This window comes from Podarcis liolepis (genome assembly GCF_965112155.1).
Source record: "Podarcis liolepis genome assembly, chromosome: 2".
Classification (NCBI taxonomy): domain Eukaryota; kingdom Metazoa; phylum Chordata; class Lepidosauria; order Squamata; family Lacertidae; genus Podarcis; species Podarcis liolepis.
In genome coordinates, this window is record NC_139555.1 from 8,155,960 (window position 1) to 8,179,117 (window position 23,158).

Sequence of the window (23,158 nt, forward strand, 5' to 3'; positions counted from 1 at the left end):
GATTGGCCAAACCGACTCGCCTACGCGACGCAAGCTGAACGTCACAGTGCTCATTGAAGGAGCTCCATGTGACATGGAGATCGACACCGGGTCTGCACTGTCCATCGTGTCATGGAGCACCATCAAAAGACTGGTACCCAGAGTGTCCAAAAGGCAACTCGACTCTCACCGCGTACACCTGAGAGACTACCAGGGAAACGACATTCCCGTGGTAGGCGTTGGCCGGTTCCGGATCGCCTTCAAGGATTTTTCGGGCCTGCTCCGGTTGGTGGTGGTCGAAGGTCAGCGGCCAAGCCTCCTAGGGCTAGACTGGTTTGATGCCCTCGGCCTGGAAGTCACCGGCATCAACTGCATCTCTAACGCAGAGACTGAGGGTCTGGTCAAAGACTTTGCCGAGGTTTTTGACGGCACCTTGGGCCAATATACAGGTACGCCCATCTCCTTTAGCCTTGATCCACAAGTCGCCCCCATCAAGCTAAAGCCACGCCGGGTTCCCTTTGCTCTCAAGGCTAAGGTGGACGAACAACTGGACAAACTGATCGCTCAAGGAGTTTTGGAGCCGGTTGACCACGCAAAGTGGGAAACCCCCATCGTCACGCCTGTCAAGCCAGATGGGTCGGTGAGAATCTGCGCTGACTACAAGTGCACGATCAACAAGGCACTTCAGCAGCACGCTTATCCGGTTCCTGTTGTCCAACACCTGCTGCATTCCCTGGGTGAGGGTAAGGTCTTCGCTAAGCTGGACCTTGCCCAAGCCTATCAACAACTGCCAGTCGATGATACCACTGCTGAAGCCCAGACGATCGTCACCCACCGGGGGGCATTCCGTTGCCGCCGGTTGCAGTTCGGGGTGAGTGTGGCTCCTGGCATCTTCCAAAGCCTTATGGAGCGTCTCCTGCAAGGGCTTCCGGGCGTGGTACCATATTTTGATGACGTCTTGGTGTCTGCAGACTCACACCAGCAGCTGTTCGAGCGCCTCCGTGCCGTGTTGACCAGGTTCCAAGAGGCCGGGCTCAAGGTAAAGAGGGAGAAGTGCCAGATCGCCGTTCCACAGGTAGAGTTCCTGGGCTATCTTATCGATGCCTCCGGTCTTCATCCAACCACATCCAAGATCCGCGCTATCCAGCAGGCCCCCACCCCAAAGAACAAAACGGAGTTGCAGGCATTCCTGGGGCTGCTGAACTTTTATAACATGTTCCTGCCCCACAAAGCCACAGTGGCTGAGCCTCTTCACCGACTCCTTAGCACTAAGACGCCTTGGGCCTGGGGTCATCGGGAGACGGCGGCCTTCAACGCGGTCAAGGCTCTCCTTTCTTCAGACAGTGTGCTGGTACAGTACAGTGAATCCAGGCCGCTGGTCCTTGCCTGCGACGCCTCACCTTTTGGCATCGGTGCTGTCCTTAGTCACCGTTTTCCAGATGGAAGAGAAGCACCGCTCGCCTACTTTTCCAGGACACTATCTCCGATGGAACGGAATTACAGCCAGCTCGACAAGGAGGCATTGGCACTTGTGGCTGGAGTGAAGAGGTTCCATGAATACCTCTATGGCAGGACTTTTGACCTCATCACTGACCACAAGCCACTCCTGGGCCTCCTCGCCGGTGATCGTCCAACTCCACCGGTCCTCTCACCACGCATGCTGCGATGGACTGTTTTCCTGGCTGCCTACCACTACCGGCTCATCCATCGCCCGGGGAAATCGATGGGCCATGCCGACGCCCTCAGCCGTTGCCCTCTTCCAGCATTTGTGGAAGACCCGGCTCCAGCTTCATCGCTCCTTCTGATTGAGGATCTTCCGGCAGCGCCTGTATCGGCTGCCACTGTGGCCTCCGCATCTGCCCAGGATCGCACCATCAGCCGGGTGCTCAACTGGGTGTGGAGGGGGTGGCCACAAGGGCCTTTTGCATCGGAGTTCCAGCCCTTCGCAACCAGACAACATGAACTCTCAGCTCATCGCGGCTGCCTGCTGTGGGGAGACCGCGTCGTGATTCCCCAGGGACTCCGTCAGCGCGTCCTGGAGGCTCTGCACGTTGGCCACCCGGGAATTGTCAAAATGAAGGCGTTGGCTCGGTGTTACGTCTGGTGGCCTAATATGGACGATGCCATCACTGCCTGGGTGTCCGCCTGTCAAGCGTGCCAGGAGTCGAGGCCTGCACCACCGGCAGCTAAGGGACACACCTGGGAGACGCCAAAGACACCCTGGTCGAGGGTGCACATCGATCTGGCTGGCCCCTTTCACGGCCGGACCTTTATGGTAGTGGTGGACGCCTATTCCAAATGGCTGGAGGTCGCCCTGATGCCCTCCACCACTACCGAAGCTGTCATCCGGGTGCTGCGAGGCCTGTTTGCAACGCATGGGTGTCCTGATGTCCTTGTCTCTGACAACGGACCGCAGTTCACGTCAGGCACGTTTGAGCGGTATCTTTTGGGACTGGGCACCCGCCATGCCCTAACGGCACCCTTTCATCCATCCAGCAACGGGCAAGCGGAAAGAATGGTGCGCTCGACAAAAGAGGCACTGGCGCGCCTGGACCGGGGAGACTGGCATGAGCGGGTCGCCGAATACTTGTTCGTGCAACACATCACCCCTCATGCGGCCACAGGGAGGAGTCCTGCTGAACTGCTTATGGGCCGCCGCCTCAGGTCACCGCTCGACCGGCTACACCCAGACTTTGCCGTGGCTGAACCCCCAGGCTGTGCCAACGCACCACGGTCATTTGTCCCGGGAAACCAGGTCTTTGCCCGGAACTATGTGGGGGACATCCCTTGGGTGCCAGCCACAGTAGTGGGAGTCACTGGACCTCGCTCGTACCAGGTGGCACTCGAAGACGGACGCTTGTGGCGACGGCACATCGACCAGCTTAGGCGCAGGGTTGGGGACTTGGACACTACCGAGGTGCCCCCAACTGCGCTTGCGGCTCCAGAAGAGACACGTACAGATGGCGAGGCCCCACCTACACCTCCCTCGCAAACTACCAGCGTGGAGCCGAACCGAGCCGTTTCAGAACAGACTCAGACCACTCCACTTGCGGAGGCTCCACCCACAGCAGCGGATCCAGGGGAGTTGGTTCCAACGCCACCTAGGGTCGCACCACAGCCTCAGCGAGAACTGTGTGGCCCTCCGGACTTGGCTACCAGTCCCCGGCGGTCTGGCAGAGTTTCCAAGCGCCCAACTTATTTAAAGGACTATGTTGTTGGACAGGTATCACTGTTGGTCTAAGTATGGGAAATGTAACCGATATGCTTTTGTGCTTAATTGAACCATTACGCGTAGTGCTGTATATAAGGAAACCATTACGATTGTAACTAACGCCTTATCTCGGTGGGGAGGGGTGTTATGTAGTGTAGTTTCACCCTGGGCCAACAGGGGGATACTGTATATAGTTTTCACTCAGGTCTGTAGATAGTTTTCACTCAGGTCCGCGTCTGTTATTTTAGGCGGGAACTCTGGGCTGTTGTGGTTACAATGTTGACAGCCGGCTGCCTATAAATACAGGCCGGCTGAGCTGTTCGCAGTCAGTTCTATTCCAGCTTACCATAATAAAGAGCTACTTGAAGAAATCGCTGTGCCGGCTGCTATGTCAACCCACGACTTAACAATCAAAGACGGAATTAAAAAGAAATGGCAGCAGAGATGAAACCAGGCTGCATTGTGTGATTTGGAAATGAGTGTGGGGTGTGTGCCTGTGTCTCTGTGTGTAAGCATACACACATAGTGTTCTAGCAGCCTCACACCCAGGAGTGCCTGGGAATTCTAAGAGAATGTGTGCAGTTTTTGAAAGGTTCAGTCTACCACCTTGGTTCAAAATGGGTGTGGCAAACCTAGGTGAAAACCTACTCTGTGATCTTGTGATTCCTGCATTGTAGGCTGTTAGGAAAGAGGACCTAGACTACAGCATGAGACTCTTAATTTCAGGGTTGTGGGTTTGAGCCCCATGTTGGGGAAAAGACTTCTGCATGGGGGGGGGCTAGATGCCCTTCAGTGTCCTTTCCAGCCGTACCATTCTAAGAACTGATTTGAGCTGGAAGGGACCACAAACTTGACATGAGCCAACAGTGTGACACGGCAGCTAAAAAAGCCAATGCAATTCTGGGCCTCATCAATAGGAGTATAGCATCTAGATCAAGGGAAGTAATAGTGCCACTGTATTCTGCTCTGGTCAGACCTCACCTGGAGTACTGTGTCCAGTTCTGGGCACCACAGTTCAAGAAGGACACTGACAAACTGGAACGTGTCCAGAGGAGGGCAACCAAAATGGTCAAAGGCCTGGAAACGATGCCTTATGAGGAACGGCTAAGGGAGCTGGGCATGTTTAGCCTGGAGAAGAGGAGGTTAAGGGGTGATATGATAGCCATGTTCAAATATATAAAAGGATGTCACATAGAGGAGGGAGAAAGGTTGCTTTCTGCTGCTCCAGAGAAGTGGACACGGAGCAATGGATCCAAACTACAAGAAAGAAGATTCCACCTAAACATTAGGAAGAACTTCCTGACAGTAAGAGCTGTTTGACAGTGGAATTTGCTGCCAAGGAGTGTGGTGGAGTCTCCTACTTTGGAGGTCTTTAAGCAGAGGCTTGACAACCATATGTCAGGAGTGCTCTGATGGTGTTTCCTGCTTGGCAGGGGGTTGGACTCGGTGGCCCTTGTGGTCTCTTCCAACTCTATGATTCTATGATTCTATGACCCCGAGGGTCATCTAGCCCAACCCCGCCTGCAACGCAGGAATCTCAGCTAAAGCATCCATAACAGGTGGCCATCCAACTTCTGCTTAAAAACTTCCAGGGAAGGAGAGCCCACCACCTCTCGTGGCAGTCTGTTGCCGCCAGGAAGAGCTGCAACTGCCAGAAAGGCAGCCCAAACGTCGCCATGGAAACAGGCGGGAGCGCGCCGGGCGCCGCTGGCCCTTTAAGGAGGAGGGCGCGACGCGATGACGCGCGTCTCCCGCGACTCCTGTCCACTGGGTGCTCCACGTGGCTCCGGCGCTGTGATCGCGATGGAGGGGCCGGTGGCGGCAAAGGCGGCGCCATCGCCGCCGCAGAAGCGCTACTACCGGCAGAGAGCGCATTCCAACCCGCTGGCGGATCACACGCTGCGCTAGTGAGTGCGGGCGGGATAGGGAAGCAGCAACAACCCCGCGATCGCCCCGTTTCCCGTAGGCTCCCCACGGGCTCACAGAGACGTCTGTCCGCTTTGCCGGGCGCACCCCGATTTTACGGTGCTGACGCGTTTTGCTGTTGAATTCCCTTCTGAGTGAGCCTCCCGTGTCGAAATTCGCACCTCTCGCCCCTTGACTGGGGGAATATGGACCCCATAGGGAGTCAGACCGCGCATTGGTCTGTTCGGGCCGGTGTTGTCTCTTATGAATGGCAGAGGAATCTCTGCGGCTTTCCCAGTATTGCAACCGGAGTTGCTTTCGTGGGATAAGGAACCTGGGAGGTTTCTGCATGCAAAACATGGGCCACTGGTCTGGCTTACCTGCTTCCTGGGCGCACGTTTTCGTGATCTCTAATTTCTAGGGAATCTAACCTTCCAGATGTTGTTGGACTCCCGTCAGCCACAGCCAGCAATATCTTGGGGGGGGGGGCTCTAGTTTCCCATCCCTGCTCTAGAGTTTATATTCATCAGTAACAAACTGTCTTGGTGCAGCCCTCTTCATGGTGAACTGTGAGATGAGGGCACCGCAGTCCTACATACACGTTTGCTCAAAAGCAAGCCCCATTGAATTCAGCTGTAATGGTCTGGTTCCAGCTCTGCTTAGAAACAAGGGTCCTTGATATCAGTGGCCTGCCTGGCACATAACGCTTCACTATTGTTGTTCAGCAAACTGCAACTTGTCCTACAAACTGTGGTTTGTTTCTCCCCAGTTTGTCCTGTTTTGTCTTGTGTCTTTTTAATTTGGTGAGCATCTGGGGTGGGTTGGCCAACCAAGCTATGGACAAGGAAGAGTGCTGTGTTCACACCTAATGCCAGGCCACAGTTAAAACAAGCTAAGGTGTGTAAGCCAATATTGATCCGTCACTCCAGATCATGGTATGATTTGGGAGTAGACAAACCATAGTTAAGCTGCTGGGCAAGGTTTGCAAGTAAACCTAAAGCATGATTTATGTAACTTTAGTTTAATAAGCTTTATGTTATATGGGAACCGGACCAATGGGACTTGCTTCCAAGTAAGAATACCTAAAGCTGCAATTTCATGCACGCTTGTTTGGGCATATTGATAATTGAATGAAAGGGAGCTTCTCTGTGTACGTGTGCATACGACTGAGGCAGCATATATTGCAGTCTGCAGCTCAGTTATGTAAGGTAAGCGTCATTGCATTCAGTGGGACTTGCTCACAAGTTAAGCGTGCCTTAATACAATTCATGTACAAAGCAATTTCCGGTGACAGTAATTTCCAGTGACATCAATGGAACTTGCTTCCAAATAATTGTGGTTAGAATTTGACTGTAGTCCCCTAAATTTTATTGTCTGGATCTCCCCCCTCCCCCCCTTCTTCCAGATGGACAAATTGTCATTTTCCTTGTTTACGACATAAGTCTTTGGAATGTTTCCGGAGATGCAAATCATGGGAATATTTCTCTGTATGATGCATGCCAGCCCTGACTTCTTGCCCAATTCAGTTTTTGAAACCTGTAATAAATGGTGTCCCACAGAAGTTGTTCCTCATGGTTGCCTCTTGGGAAAACAGCCATTGCTGCTTCATACCAAAATACTACATTTATAATCTGATAACTGTAGCATATAGCAACAATGCTGGTTGCATACACACCATACATTTAAAGTACATTGCCCCCCCCCTCAAAGAATCTTGGGAACTGTAGTTTACACCTCACAGAGTTACAATTCCCAGCACCCTAAACAAACCATAATTCTCTCTCTATATATATAAAAATAAAAAAAATCCTTTCAGTAGCACCTTTAAGACCAACTAAGTTAGTTCTTGGTATGAGCTTTCGTGTGCTTGCCAAGAACTAACTTAGTTGGTCTTAAAGGTGCTACTGAAAGGATTTTTTTTATTTTGACTATGGCAGACCAACACGGCTACCTATCTGTAACTGGATCTATATATATATTTGGGGGTGATGATCTTGTACTTTAAATGTATGGTGTGTCTGCGCCCTTAGTCTGCAATCTCAATTTCTGACTTTTTCTGTCACCTCTTTGTGTAATTAGCTTGCCTGGTGCAGAGTTCTGGAGATGGCTTGCTGCTATTTCTGGAGATGGCCTGCTGCTGACATTTTAGTTGGTCTTGCCCAAAGGCAAGGTTTTCTGCCTCATATGTACCAATACATATTACCTTGGGTGGTGGTTTTTCTAGGGTCAACGTATAATTACTGTTCTTCACTCTTACTTCATGAAGTCCTCCGGTTTCTTTCCTGATAGTCCTGCCAAGCCTGAAGAAATGGACTGGTCAGAGATCTACCCGGAGTTTTTTGCTCCTTTAACTGTGGACAATCAACACGATGACCTGAAGGATGCAGAAGAGAGAACTAAGCCTTCGTCTCAAGTAGAGTTTGCTGATATCGGCTGCGGTTATGGGGGCTTGCTTGGTAATTTCTCCCCAATGAGAGTTAGCTGATGGTTAAGGTTTCTCTAAAGGGTTAAAGGTAAAGGGACCCCTGACCGTTAGGTCCAGTCGTGGCCGACTCTGGGGTTGCGGCGCTCATCTCGCTTTATTGGCCGAGGGAGCTGGCGTACAGCTTCCGGGTCAAGTGGCCAGCATGACTAAGCCACTTCTGGCGAACCAGAGCAGCGCACGGAAACGCCGTTTACCTTCCCGCCAGAGCAATACCTATTTATCTACTTGCACTTTGACATGCTTTCGAACTGCTAGGTTGGCAGGAGCAGGGACCGATCAACGGGAGCTCACCCCGTCGCAGGGATTCAAACCGCCAACCTCCTGATCGGCAAGTCTTTGGCTCTGTGGTTTAACCCACAACGCCACCCGAGTCCCATCTCTACGGGTTAGAAGCCTGTAAAAGGCTATAAAACAATCCTTTTCAAATGCTTTCCTTCTCTCCCTGGTCTGCGACAGCTGTTTATTCAGAAACCATGGTAGGAGGGAGGAAGCGGGAGAGATTGGACAAATAAGAGAGCATTTTTTCCTTCCTTGTTTTTCCTTTTGCAAGGTTTCAGGGGGTTTTCCTGGGGTAAAAATTCTGTGGTCAGGAATGCATTAGAATTTTCCCCATAGGAATCAGTGGAAATCATCGACTTGTCATGTGAATGCTTGCCTAACAAAAGATTTCCTGAGAAGACATCGTGTTTTGGATAGCGAGACCCTGTGCATTTTGTTGTATTGCAGTTTGAATTCTATACTATAAAATACAATATATGAGAAATGAAAGAACTGATGGAAACACAATTGAGAACCATACAGTATCTAGCACAGTGCATTACAATGGCTACAACAGGCAGAAAAATTATTAGGTGGTCTGCCGAGTCCATTTGCAATTTTCAAGGGGTCTGCGTAGAACACATTTGAGTTAGAGTTTCCATTCACGTTGGAGGAAAGAAAGCAAATAGGGTGGATGCTGTTAGTATTTTCTGCATTTGTAACTGGTGGTACTGTAATTCCACCGCCTGAGAATTGTCAGCCTTCATTCGAAAATGCAAGTGTGCAGTCCTCATGGATGTGAGGACAAGTTTCAAAAGATGCAGGCTGTGACCGATGTAATCTTGGAACCCGGAGATTCTAGTGATCAGGAGCAGGCAACTCTTTTTATCCTTCCTCGTGATCAGTAAAAGCAGAATAATTTATTGAGATGGCGACACATCTGCTTCATTTGGCAAACAGATGCTTGCCGTGGAATTCCCAGTGAGAAATGTGTCATTTATTAAGCATGAAAAGGCCCTGGCTCTTACGAAGACCATTGTCTATATTTTTAGAATTCATTCTTGCTGATTCACAGTGATCGGAAGGCGATGGATTGATTTCTACTGTGGTGTTTTCCTTATAACGAGGGCGGCTATCATGCGACAGTCTGAGTTTATAAAGAGTCATGATCTGCCGGTTATCTACATTAAAAAAAACCAAAACCCCTTTACTCAGGAAAGAAGCTTGCGGCAAGTTTTTCACATGATTAATTGTCGCTCCTTGACCATCTTGTGAATCCACAGACAGGAATGTGTTGGATGGAGGTAAAAAGAACTACTGCAGTCTGAATTGAAAGTGAGTCCCACTGAATTCAGGGAAGTTACAGCCCCCCCTATTTGCGTGGAAATCATGAGTTCAGTGGGACTCGCTTCCCACTGCAATCTTATCTCTTAGCCCTAAAAGAGCGTCTAGGGTTGAGTCTTTGTTCTTAAGTGTCCTCCCCATGTTTTGAACATCTGTGCTGACCGGGACTGATAGGCGTCCCAAACATCTGGAAAGCAGCAGGTTGGGGAAGTCTGCCCTCCGTGAAACTAAGGTTGCAGTTCTGTGTGTTCTCTTCCCTTGGAGCAAGCTGGACTGAGTGCAGCTGGACTGCTTTCCAAGTCAGCCTGCATAAGACCAGGCTTGCATAATCCTGCACGCACTTCCTTGTGTGTTATGTTCCACTGAAATTAGTGGGATTTACTTCCTAGGAAATACGCATAGGGTTGCGCTGTGTTCCTCAATCGGTGTCACTCCCTGTACTTAAATTCGTTGCTGGCCATGCTTGTTTTTCACATTACTTTGTCCTCTCTTAACGCTGAAATTTAAGCAGTAAGTTTTGCAAAGCATCATCTAAGTAATGTCTTGCAATAATAATAATTTATTATTTCTACCCCGCCCATTTGGCTGGGTTCCCCCAGCCACTCTGGGCGGCTTTCAACAGAGCATTAAAAACAGAATAAAACTTCAAACATTAAAAACTTCCCTAAGCACTGGAGCTAGTCAACCCGGTGCCCTTCAGTTTTTTGGGACTACAGCTCCCAGCATCCTTGACCTCTGGTCACATTGAGTGGGGCTGATGGGAGTTGTAGTTCAAAGAATCTGGAGGCTTTCACTTGGGCTACCCCTGCCTTATGCAATAACAGTAAAGGCGCACACTGCGAATGTTGAGAGTGCTACAAAAAGTGGACCATAGCCAGTTTTGGGTGGACTTCCCCGCTCCTGGTAGATTCTTGCAAAAAGTGCTAAACTTTGTAGACCTTGCTGTGCTCTGGCAAGACACTCCTCTAGCAAGAGGATATAGCAAGCTCATACTCTGGTTAGTTACGCTGTTTTCTACTAAGAGATTTTCACGTCGTGTCCTTTGCTTTGGAAATTTGAATCATATTTGTTGACTGTCAGAATTCTAGTAAAGAAATTATGAGTAGGCCTACTTTTGGCAGGCCTGGTCCTAGCTAAGCTTACTGAAGAAGGAAGTCCCATATATTTCTGTGGACTTCTAAACAGAGGAATGATGCAAAGACAGTGTGAGAATCATAGAAAAGGAAGTTAAGTCTAGCAGAGGGTTAGAAAGCATCTCTTTGGCTTTGAAATGTGGAGTTGCAGGGGGAACAGAGAGATAAAGCATCTTTGACTTTATGGCCACCTTGTGCTGATTTTATTGAACAAGATTTATATATTGATTACCGTATTTTTCGCCCTATAGGATGCACTTTTCCCCCTCCAAAAATGAAGGGGAAATGTGTGTGCGTCCTATGGGGCGAATGCAGGCTCCTTGGCTTCAGCGATAGCAATGCGAAGCCTCCGAAGCCTGCGCTCCGGAGGCTTCGCGTTGCTTTCGCTGAAGCCAGGAGAGTCTTCTCTTTGAGGCTGGCGGTGGGGGAAATCAGCGCTTCCCCCCACTGCCAGCCCCACAAGCTGGGTCAAAAAGCCTGCAGGAGCCGCACAGCCTTTAAAGAGTGTGCCACTCTTGGGGGCTTTTCCCCGAGGAGGGAGAAGGGACTGACTGGTCGTTTCAGTCCCTTCTCCCTCCCGGTCGAAAAGCCCGCAGGAGTCGCGCGCGGCTCCTGTGGGCTTTTGCGGGAGGTGGGGGAATTCCACCACCTCCTGCAAAAGCAGGGAGAAGGTCTTGGAGTAGCGCACAGGCTGCGTGCAGCCTGTCCGCTGCTCCCAGAGAGCTGCGGGGGGGGGATCATTTCCCCCCCCCTTGATCCCCCCCCCCGAAAACTAGGTGCGCCCTATGGCCCGGCGCGCCCTATAGGGCGAAAAATACGGTAATCAACAAAAAACCCTCTGTCCTCTTAAGTTACTGGCTGGCTGTTCTCTTTTGCAGTTGCACTGTCTCCCCTGTTTCCCAAGACTTTAATGCTGGGTCTGGAAATCCGAGTGAAGGTCTCTGATTACGTGCGGGACAGGATCCAGTCTCTGAGAGCATCTCACCCCGGGCAGTTCCAGAACATCGGCTGCATCCGCAGCAATGCCATGAAACACCTGCCCAACTTTTTCCGCAAGGGGCAGGTGAGTTTCCAAAGAGTGTCGCATGGAAAAAGCAATCTCTTCCCAATTAGGAGTTTTAAAAATTATTTGTGTACACACTTTTAAAGACGCCTGCATCACTCCCGCCCTGGACATTTGAGGTTCTCGCCATTTCCTCCGAAAGAGAAACCTCTGTCATCTGATGCTGCTTTTTCATGGATCTTTAGGGTAGATCCTTGTGTTAAAAAACAAAACAATGTCCCATACAAAATTGCTTTGTCCTGTCAGACTGTTGGTGATACCGTATTTCTCGCTCTGTAAGACGCACCAGACCATAAGACGCGCCTAGTTTTTGGAGGAGAAAAACAAGAAAAAAAATATTCTGAATCCCAGAAGACAGAACAGCATGAGGGATCGCTGCGCAGCGATCCCTCTCGCTGTTCTGGCTTCTGGGATAGCTGCGCAGCCTGCATTCGCCCCATAAGACGCACACACATTTCCCTTTACTTTTTAGGAGGGAAAAAGTGAGTCTTAAAGAGCAAAAAATACAGTATCTATTACAGAGATGAGCAATCTGTGGCCCTCTGGCTGTTGCTGGACTCTGGCTGTGTACACAGAATGTATTTAAAGTACATTTAAAGCATGTGGCTTCCCCCAAAGAATGATGGGAACTGTAGTTCACCCCCTCAGCGCTACAGTTCCAGCAACCCTTCACAAACTACAAATCCCACAGTTCTTTGGGGGAAATATGGTGTGTGCACGGCCTATAATTCCCACCATGGCCAGTGGTCAGGGATGTTGGGAGTTGTAGTTCAACAACATCAGGAGGCCCATAGGCGTCTCATCCCTGCTCTAGTCTAATGGTTCACCCAGGTTTCACTGAGGTCCTCCCCAGCTGTGCTGCCCAAGGTTTTGTTTAGCTGGCGGTGCATCCAGAATTTGATTCTGGAACTTTCTACAGGCAGAATGTGTGACCTCCCGCTGAGTGCCAGCCTCATTCCTTTGGGGACGGGAGGGAGACAACAAAGGCTTTGTTGGCCCTGGATATTCCCTAGCCAGGCCAAATGCAGATTAGGGGTTGTGTTTAATTTGCAGGCTGCTGACAGGCTAACTTCTTCCATTCCTTCTGGTGGTGAGGCATCTCTTTCTTGTTCTTTTTTGCATAAAACCCAGCTGCGCAAAATGTTTTTCCTCTTCCCCGATCCTCACTTCAAGAAGACGAAGCACAAATGGCGGATTATCAGCACCACTTTGCTGGCAGAATACGCCTATGTTCTCCGTGAGGAGGTGAGTGCATTGCTCTCGAGGGGGGTGTAGCCTCTTCCGAGCCCCTTTCAACAGGAAGGCATCAAGTTTGTTTGTCTGCCGCTTTTCTGTGGCAGAACCATGCTCAGCAGCTCACAAACAACCTACAGAATAAAACGCAACAACATTTCAAGGCAAAAACAAAAAGAGACAGACAATTTAGGCCAAAACACACTAATATCAATAGGGCAAACAAACATCTCACATTAATAAACACTGAATGCAAAACATTTTCCATCTACTGCAAGGGCAGTAATAATATTAATATAATAATAATTTATTATTTATACCCCGCCTATCTGGCTGAGTTTCCCCAGCCACTCTGGGCGGCTCCCAATCAAATGTTAAAAACAGTACAGCATTAAATGTTAAAAACGTCTCTGAACAGGGCCGCCTTCAGATGTCTTTTAAAGATAGGATAGCTGCTTATTTCCTTCACATCTGAAGGGAGGGTGTTCCACAGGGTGGGCGCCACTACCGAGAAGGCCCTCTGTCTGGTTCCCTGTAACCTCGCTTCTCGCAATGAGGGAACCGCCCGAAGGCCCTCAGCGCTGGATCTCAGTGTCCAGGCTGAACGATGGGGGTGGAGACGCTCCTTCAGGTATACAGGACTGAGGCCGTTTAGGGCTTTAAAGGTCAACACCAACACTTTGAATTGTGCTTGGAAACGTACTGGGAGCCAATGCAGATCTCTCGGGACTGGTGTTATGTGGTCCTGGCAGCCACTCCCAGTCACCAGTCTAGCTGCCGCATTCTGGATTAATTGCAGTTTCCGGGTTTCTGGAAGCTTCTCTGTGTGAAAGAAATAAGCAGAAGGGTCATGATGTTTGGGTTATACCTTCAGAGAAGCAGAGTACAGCTGATTTAAACTGGTTCTCTTATCTTGTTAAGATCATGCTGGCTATAAAAGTAGGGCCAGAAGGAGCCAGAGTTTCACTTTCACCTTCTATCTCTTTTCCTTCTAATGTGGTGTTCTGTACATAGATAGTGTTAAGGTTTAGTCTTATTATCAGTTATTGTGAGTTAAGTCTGCTGCAACTGGATTTCTTATGGGCACTGCCAATCCTGAATGTATTGGATTTGTGACCATTATGCTCATTTGCCTTCAGTAGCAGAAAAACTCTGCTGAATGAAATATTAATTCCCTCTGGTCTATTTTTGGGGAATCCTGCAAAAAATCCTGTTTTAAGTTTTTACTCTGCTAACTATACATTGGAATCTGCTCCGGATCAATATTGAGTAGAATTCCATGACACTTTTCTGGATGACCTCTGTCTGAGAGGTGAGCCGCTACTAGCCAGAGTAGACAGGTAATCTGACCAGGTAATAAACCAGCTACCTAGGGTTGGGCTAGCAGTCCATGAGACCTGGGAGCATGCCCTGGAACCACCCCAATCCCCTGGTATTTCTCCCGGACGCCAGGCTTCTGAGGCAGATGCATGGGGGTTCCGTGGCAGCTGAGATTGGCGAGGGATGGGCTCCATGAAGAGGGACAGTGAAGGTTTTGGAGGTGCCTCTCTTGGGCTGTGTTGCGCCACAGAGGTCTCTGTCTAGACATTCCCTTCCACCTCAGCATTCCAAGAGGATGCGTGAATGGAGGAGGAATGTGTCTGCCCTCCGGCTTCGACGCCCTTCTGTGCTAATTGAGTACTTCCTGAGGGTAGGCCTTCCCAGAGTAAGCTACGCCATCTTCATACGAATAATCACTCTCTTTTATCAAAACTCCAGGTGCGTCATCGTGCCCTGGAGCCTAGGGAAAAGCAAGACGCTCTGGATCGCTTGGGAATTTCACTCCCAAGATTTAGGGGCGGGTGCTAATTAGTGCTGAAGGCAACACTGTCCTCCCAGCTCCTAGCAGGAGGCTTGTGCTGGCAAACTTCCTGGCAGCCGAGCGAGCATTGCGCCACTTCCAGCCCCTGACTTTGTCCTGGCAGCTTCTCCCCAGGGCACCCTGGCTGACTCTCCTTTCACCTGCCGGAGGGGTGGGCGGGAAAGATGGAGAGTATCCTAGCTGCTGCTGCCTCTTGCGTCGCCGCTTTTGGGGTTCGACGCAAAAGGGAGCCAGCCTTCGTGATGAATCAGCACCAGGCCTCACCCAGAGTCAGCGTGAGTCACCCCACAACTCTCCAGGTAGCTTTCCCAAGGCTAAGGAGGAGTCTGGCACAGTGCAGCAGCGCCCTCAACAATTGTGACGGCTTCAGTTGCTGAGCCCTAGGCTGCAAGGAAGTTGGGGCTTCAGAATACCCAGTAATTACTCTTTTTCGGAAATGAGCCCGAGATCCAATTTTGAACAGGAAGCTACCAGTGGTTTGGGAAAATCTTTTTCTGCTGAAAACCTTCCCCCTCCATTTGCATTGGAATATTTTGCCCCAACCCCAAATAGCAAACTGTTCTGGTTTCTGTCCCATGTAAAGGTAAAGGGGGACTCCTGACCATTAGGTCCAGTCGTGACCGACTCTGGGGTTGCGGTGCTCATCTCGCTTTATTGGCTGAGGGAGCCGGTGTACAGCTTCCGGGTCAAGTGGCCAGCATGACTAAGCCGCTTCTGGTGAACCAGAGCAGCGCACGGAAACGCCGTTTACCTTCCCGCTGGAGCGGTACCTATTTATCTCCTTGCACTTTGACATGCTTTCCAACTGCTAGGTTGGCAGGAGCTGGTACTGAGCAACGGGAGCTCACCCTGTTGCAGGGATTCGAACCGCCGACCTTCTGATCGGCATGCCCTAGGCTCTGTGGTTTAACCCACAGCGCCACCCGCGTCCCTCTCTGTCCCATGTAGTGCTAAGCAGTTGTCCCGTCAGCTTTCCTGCTTGCACAGTGGGACTTGCCCATCTTCCCCCCCCCCCCATAAGCAACCCCAGATCTTTCCTGGGGCTTTCTCCAACCCTCCAGATCAGATTTGGGGAGGCGGGGAGTCCCGTTACACAAAGGGAATAGAGAGAGCCCTCTGCATCTTGCTCCTTGTAACATCTCCCTTATCTCTTCCAGGGGCTCGTCTACACCATCACGGATGTGGAAGAGGTGCACAGGTGGATGGTGAAGCATTTCAAGGAACATCCGCTTTTTGAGCAGGTGTCCTTGAAAGAACTGGTAAGTGCAAAGGAGCGGGCACATCCGTGCCAGTGCATCACCTCTGATGTAAGGGTTTTTTGCAGTTCCAGACAGGCTTTCGAAGCAACCTGCATGAAAAGGTTTCGTAATGCTCCCAGGCTGCTCTCTTGGAATTAGGTCACCGCCCGATGAACTTCCAGGTTCCAGATATAGCCTCTGAGGAAACCGCCCCAGTGACACATCGGCACTTGCAATCTTAAATTTCAGCACTTGTTAAAAGTATACAGACCTAAAGAGGAATAAAATGCAATAAACGTGTAAGGGATCGCTGGAGCTGAATAAATGCATAAAAGTTTCATGGCATAAATCTTACATGTGCATCCCTAGAAGTCAGTCCTACTGAGTTGAGTGGGGTGTCTGCTCCTTGCTAAGTGTGCACAGGATTGCACCCTTCGACACAGATGTATAAAACAGACCCAGAAGTAAAGTTATTAATCCACAAAAGTCTTACTCTTTCTGCTGCACGTGTTCATTAACTTGTAGAAAAAACGAGAGACATGTCCTGTTCTAAAGCTCCCCCACCCTGTCATTTGGGAATAGCTGGACTGATCCTGCCCCTCCCTCCCCATCTTCACTCTGAGCCAACCTGTTCTTAGTTGCCCCCGTAGTCCAAGCTCTGATGTACCAGTTAAGGCAGATTAACATCACCATCCCAATGAAACGCCACTGCAGCAGCCCCCAAATTCTATAGAGCAGAACAACAGTATGGATGTGTGCCGTTCCAGCCCCGATCGTGTAAAATAGGGAGTGCCAAAAGTCATCAGTGTTGAGGTGAGAAGCCACAACTGAAAGCCGAAGTGAAATGCAGAGATGAAAACAGCCTCAATGGTTTTAAGAGGACTAGCAAAATAAAAAGAGGTGTTGAAAGCCAGCAGTGGGCGAGTCTCCCTGGAGGAGGGCATTCCCCAACTGGAGGGGATACCTGCTTAAAAGGCCGTCTTCTGTTTTGTCACTGTGATCTCAGGTTGTGGAAGTCCTTGAAAAAGTTCAGTTATTCCCCTTTACACTCTGTTGTGGTTAACATTTTTCTGTTGGGGTGCAACCAAGGGAACAGGGGCAGTTTGCAAGCCCCCAGCTGTCTCCTGCGCAAACAGAAGTGGCAGGAGATGGCTGTGAGAGCATACCTACAAGCGGTTTATTCAGCATACATCAGGACAAAGGAAAAACATGTCTTCTCCCTTCGTGTCCAAGCAGCAAAAGCAATAGCAAACCGGAAGTTCCCAGCAAGCTGTGCTGGAGTGTAAACAGACATGAGGCACACAACAGTCATGCCTGTACTTCAGGTGGAACGGAATATCAATATCCTAACATTTTCAACCTGAGAGAGGCATTAAAGGTTGGCCCAAAAGGCCGGCGAATGTGCCCAAACTTGCCACAGATGCAGGCATATAACTCTCTCAGACACAAACACACAACTCATCCATGCTGTAGTGCAGGACTGAGAGGAGAGCTGTAAATTTCTTGGTGCACTGCTATTGTGGGACAATTTCCACTTTGGGGGGTGTATGTGCAGAAAATGTCTGTTGAAGGGAGGAGCCCAGTCTTCCTTCCCGCCCTGGTAAGGTCAAGGACCCCTGGACGGTTAAGTCCAGTCAAATTTGACTGTGGGGTGCAGCGCTCATCTCCGTTTTCAGGCTGAGGGAGCCAGCATTTGTCTGCAGACAGCTTTGGCATAGCAAGGTCTGTGCACTTTTATTTCCCCGCTCTGTGCAACTTAGTCCTAGATGGATAGTTTCAACTTCCACAAGGTGAAAGAGAAGTTCTCCCAGTGCTGTGTGTGTTTTTGTGTTGTGACCGTCCTTTTTTAATAAGCAGCCACACCTACTCCTCTCCCAACAGGCCAGTGATCCTATCGTCGGCCTCCTGGACACCTCAACTGAGGAAGGGAAGAAGGTCCAGAGGAACGGAGGCAAGACCTTCCCAGCTGTCTTCCGGCGCATCAGAGACACCACAGAGGAACAGGAAGCACCAGGATCATGACCGGGGAATTTCCGGCGCCTGAGAAAATTCACGTCGTCCCAACTCGTGTGTCGAAAGGGAGGTGTTGGGGGCAGGGATTGCATCAAGAGTGGGACGGACTCGACGCCTCTGGTCACGCTGGGGTCAGCCTTCTATTAACACAGCTGGGGATTCCCCTTCTGGGGTAACTCGGCTGAACGGTTGAGTAAGGGATTGCCTGCTTGTTTGCTTCTTGTTTTGCCCGTAGAAGGACGGGGGTGCCTTGTCCCAGCTATATATAAGCATCAGCCCCCCACGTAGCAGGATGAGTGATCTGGGAGGAGCTTCCCACTCTATTGAACCATCAGTCACTTTCATTTTGTGAATGAATAATAAACAGGAAAAAAGAACTATCAGGCACTGTGAGTTGTCAGGTCCAGCCTAGCTGCTGAGCTTAGCCCGCAGTTGTGCTTTGGAGCTGCAGTCTTCCATCTTCTTCCCCAGATCAGTGCCAGGTGTGAACCCCTGGCTCTTAGGGGTGTATGTGTTAGAGAGAGAGAGAACCTGTGCCTTTCTTCAAGCAGGCCATAGATGTAGCTGGACTGCATCCCCCCATCCCCATGCTATGTAGATATCAGCTGGGCTAAGGCAACATGCACCTAACGCCCAGTGCAGAGAGGCTCAGATGGGGGAGATTCTGAAATTTGTCAATCACCTCTCTTTGAGTACTTTGGTCGTCTTGCAATAATCATGCCCTCACTAGTAGCCTAGATTGTAGGGAAATGACTGCAGTTGTTACCCATGTGCAGTAGGATAGCTTCATAGAATCATAGAGTTGGAAGAGACCACAAGGTCCATCGAGTCCAACTCCCTGCCAAGCAGGAACCACCATCAGAGCACTCCTGACATATGGTTGTCAATCCTCTGCTTAAAGACCTCCAAAGTAGGAGACTCCACCACACTCCTTGGCAGCAAATTCCACTGTCAAACAGCTCTTACTGTCAGGAAGTTCTTCCTAATGTTTAGGTGGAATCTTCTTTCTTGTAGTTTGGATCCATTGCTCCGTGTCCGCTTCTCTGGAGCAGCAGAAAACAACCTTTCTCCCTCCTCTATGTGACATCCTTTTATATATTTGAACATGGCTATCATATCACCCCTTAACCTCCTCTTCTCCAGGCTAACCATGCCCAGCTCCCTTAGCCGTTCCTCATAAGGCATCGTTTCCAGGCCTTTGACCATTTTGGTTGCCCTCCTCTGGACACGTTCCAGTTTGTCAGTGTCCTTCTTGAACTGTGGTGCCCAGAACTGGACACAGTACTCCAGGTGAGGTCTGACCAGAGCAGAATACAGTGGCACTATTACTTCCCTTGATCTAGATGCTATACTCCTATTGATGTAGCCCAGAATTGCTTCTGCACACTCGACTTCTGTATCTTCCATCCAGGTGAGCAAGAATCATGACCAGAGTTCACTTTCCAGCCAGACAAAGACACTCGTTGTGGAGCAAGGACTGGGGGGGGGGGCTGGGAGAGTCCCACGAGCCAGACACAGAGGTCCAGAGAGCTGCATTTGGCCACTGGGCCAAGTGGTTCCTCATGTCTGCTTTTAGCTTATAGGGAGCATGTCATTGCAAAGATGCTCCATAAATATACACTTGGATGTGCCTCTGCCATGCATTACAGTGGAACCTTGGGTTGCGAACGTGATCCATGCAGGAGGCACGTTTGCAACCTGCAGTGCCGCGTCTGCGCATGCACGTGATGCAATTTGATGCTTATGCGCAAAGCGCGTTTTAGTGCTTTGCGCATGTGCGAGCGCCAAAACCCGGAAGTAACCCGTGCCGGTACTTCCGGGTTTGGCGCGGTCTGTAACCCAAAAACACAACCCGCAGCATTCGCAACCCAAGGTATGACTGTAGTAATTTGCCCAAAGAGAAGTGTGACCTGTAAATTAGGCAATATTTCCCATCGTTGATTCAACTCTTACAAGTGAGGGGGCAGGATTTCCACCACTGGAAATCGAAAGCAGCGCCCATGGATTTTGCAGGTTTGTTAAAGTACCAAAACCATTTGAAGCCAGCATCCATAAGGGCTAAGAACTTGTTTTTGAGAGCATCAAAACCCGGGGTGCTCAATCTACCGTGGATTGGGACAATATACAGGGGTGAATCTTTTCCTCAGGTTCCTTTCTCTCGGTAAATACATCGTTTCCTAAGGTGCATAAAAAGATCGCTAGGTCTGGAACCTTTGCCACGGTGTGCTAATGAGTCATCGCCAAAGGGTAACACAAGGTGGATAGGCTGTGCACATTCACAGAGCGCTCCCCAAACTTCAGAGTTGCGTGAGCTAAGCCTGAGTCATCCTTTTTTTTTTTACTTGCCTTGTAAGCGGAGCCGGAACAGCCTGTTGTTTCTGCCCCAAGGGTGGTCTGCCTACTTGACGGTCGGAGGGCTGCAGGTTGGGGAGGGAGGTGAACCGCCTTTCCTCGTTGCCAAGTACCTGGTGTGTGGCAAGCCGGGTAATTCCTAGCGCACAAGGGAACTTGGCAGTCTCGGGAACAGGATTTGAAGTCGCCTCCCTCCCCCCACCCAATGCTCCAGACACGGGCGTGTGTATCATGCTGATAAGAGGAACCAGGATGATGTCACCTGACTTGGGTTTTTAAGGAAAAACCCCTTCCCAGCCCCACAGCTGGATTTGATTGGATGTTTGGGCTATAGTCCACTGTTTAAAGCAGACACTGTCCTGCATGGTTATTTGGCACAGCAAGCTGAAGCCAGCATCCCAAGGATCTTCTAGCTGGGTGACGTCTGTTTGGTCCCATAGTTTTTTGTCTCCCGACAGATGTCTCCTGTCGGCAGAGTGGGGGGCTCCTGAGGGTAGGCAAGGCAGCCTTCCCCATTCACAGAGGCTGGCTGTGTCATCCAAACACACTGGCTCAGATGAGCTTCATTAGGGGAAGGAGGGATTCTTGGGGAATTTGAATTTCTGTGGAATCTGATGCTAGCAGATTTTTCAGAATGTCGTCGTCCTACACGTGTATCCTTTCTCCAGGTTTTGCAGTACCCTTTCTTAGCTTCCCTTGCACCCCCCCCCCAAAAAAAGTACCAAAATGCATGAAATAAATTGTGCTGTTTAGACATGCAGATTTTTGAGATGAGAATGCGTAATTAAAATATGTATTTAAATTTCAAAACAATGCTGTGGAGTTTTGTGTTTTTAGAAAGAAAGCACGGGTAAATATGGTAATGGGAAAGAATAATAGAATCCTAGAGTTGGAAGAGACCACAAGGGCCATCGAGTCCAACCCCCTGCCAAGCAGGAAACACCATCAGAGCACTCCTGACATATGGTTGTCAAGCCTCTGCATAAATACCTCCAAAGAAGGAGACTCCACCACACTCCTTGGCAGCAAATTCCACTGTCAAACAGCTCTTACTGTCAGGAAGTTCTTCCTAATGTTTAGGTGGAATCTTCTTTCTTGTAGTTTGGATCCATTGCTCCGTGTCCGCTTCTCTGGAGCAGCAGAAAACAACCTTTCTCCCTCCTCTATGTGACATCCTTTTATATATTTGAACATGGCTATCATATCACCCCTTAACCTCCTCTTCTCCAGGCTAACCATGCCCAGCTCCCTTAGCCGTTCCTCATAAGGCATCGTTTCCAGGCCTTTGACCATTTTGGTTGCCCTCCTCTGGACACGTTCCAGTTTGTCAGTGTCCTTCTTGAACTGTGGTGCCCAGAACTGGACACAGTACTCCAGGTGAGGTCTGACCAGAGCAGAATACAGTGGCACTATTACTTCCCTTGATCTAGATGCTATACTCCTATTGAAAGAACAGACTCAGGTCCCAACTGTGCTATATATTTAAAGCAGCATGATACCGCTTTAAGCTGTCGTGGCTTCCCCAAAAAATCTTGGGGACTTTAGTTTGCCAATGGTGCTGAGAGTTGTTAGAAGACCCCTGTTCCTCTCAAAATTCCTAGAGTTCCCTGGGACAATGCATTGGCTGTTAAACCACTCTGGTAATTGTAGTTCTGGAACAGGGCTCTCCTAACAGTTCTTGAACCACAGTTCCCAGGATTTTGGGGCAGAAGCCACAATGGTTTAAAGTGGTGTGACACAGCTTTAAGTGCATAGTGCAAATGGGGGCGAAGGAAGGAATGAATATGAATTTGTTGTGGTCTGGAAGTGGACTGATCCATCTCAAACTAGAAGGGGCTGTGAGGCCAGGAGAAGTGGCTGCTACATCAGGGCTAAATGTACACATCTGGAATAATTTCAGTTTGGGGTGCCCTACCCACCCACCCGCACTACAATCCTATCCTTAAAGGTAAAGGGACCCCGGACTATTAGGTCCAGTCATGGCCGACTCTGGGGTTGCGGCGCTCATCTCGCTTTATTGGCCGAGGGAGCCGGCATACAGCTTCCGGGTCATGTGGCTAGCATGACTAAGCCCCTTCTGGCGAACCAGAGCAGCGCACGGAAACGCCGTTTACCTTCCCGCCAGAGCGGTACCTATTTATCTACTTGCACTTTGACGTGCTTTCAAACTGCTAGGTTGGCAGGAGCAGGGACCGAGCAACGGGAGCTCACCCCGTCACAGGGATTCGAACCGCCAACCTTCTGATCGGCAAGTTTTAGACTCTGTGGTTTAACCCACAGCGCCAATCCTATCCTTACTTGATCCCAATGGGACTTATTTCTGTGTAGACAGGCCCTTATAGGATGCCAGTGCTTCAAGATGAAGGAATCCCTGGCGCTGCCCCTAACATAGAACGTGGGTCCATTTAGTGTCTGTGGCTATGATTTACTCACTTAAAACTTTTATATTCTGCCTTTCCATTGAAAAACAAGAGGTCCACAAGGTGATGGACAAATATTAAAACCGAATAGGATGTGACTAAGGGCTCAGCTAGATCTGGCAATAAGCTTGCGACTTGACATTTGTGTGGTTAGTTTATCTCCAGCCATGGGGGCAAGCCCAGTCAGATGCTGGAATGTTCTGTGGGGGGAGAGCGAAGATATTTAACCCTTTGCCTTTGCTGCGGCCCTGATCCAGATCAGCTAGCACATCGTAAAAGCAAAAGGTGTCAAGGCTCTTGACTTCAGACCAGAGCAGGCAGCCCAAACCAGCAAGTCTATGATGAATTAACGGCTACTTTCATTTTAGCTCAGTCTTTCAGTGACATGGACGGTAATCCTATTGTCTACACCCCTGGGATTAATGGGGTTTGCTTCCCAAGAAGTAAAAATAGGATTGTAGCTTTTTTTTCATGGCGATTGATTGATTTATTGTAGCCAGAGTGTCCTGACCTAAGTTCTTGTTGTGGTGATAAGCCTGTTTCTAAGTTGAACTACATCAGACTACAGGTAGGTCCTCACGTGAATGAAAGGCCCTCAATATCCAATCAGGGCTTGGGAGGAAAAAATGTATATAAAGGCAAAGCTATCTGGAAAGGAAACAG

General features: G+C 49.7%; 1 protein-coding gene across 2 annotated transcripts; it reads left to right on the forward strand.

The window, feature by feature from the left end:
- Positions 1 to 4,913: 4,913 nt before the first annotated feature.
- METTL1 (methyltransferase 1, tRNA methylguanosine) lies at positions 4,914 to 20,888 on the forward strand (the record flags this gene model as incomplete). 2 transcript variants are annotated; one of them, XR_014521399.1, is made up of 7 exons in its annotated part: positions 4,914 to 5,097; positions 7,385 to 7,551; positions 11,194 to 11,378; positions 12,510 to 12,623; positions 15,630 to 15,731; positions 17,592 to 18,506; positions 19,095 to 20,888. XR_014521399.1 is itself a non-coding variant. In XM_083485425.1 (6 exons), 6 exons carry the CDS (start codon positions 4,928 to 4,930, stop codon positions 17,730 to 17,732), a joined length of 879 nt encoding a protein of 292 aa, XP_083341551.1. In that variant the 3' UTR covers positions 17,733 to 20,888. The 2 variants fall into 2 exon arrangements, 1 of the variants encoding a protein (XP_083341551.1); XM_083485425.1 differs by having other exon boundaries at positions 4,928 to 5,097; positions 17,592 to 20,888.
- Positions 20,889 to 23,158: the final 2,270 nt, after the last annotated feature.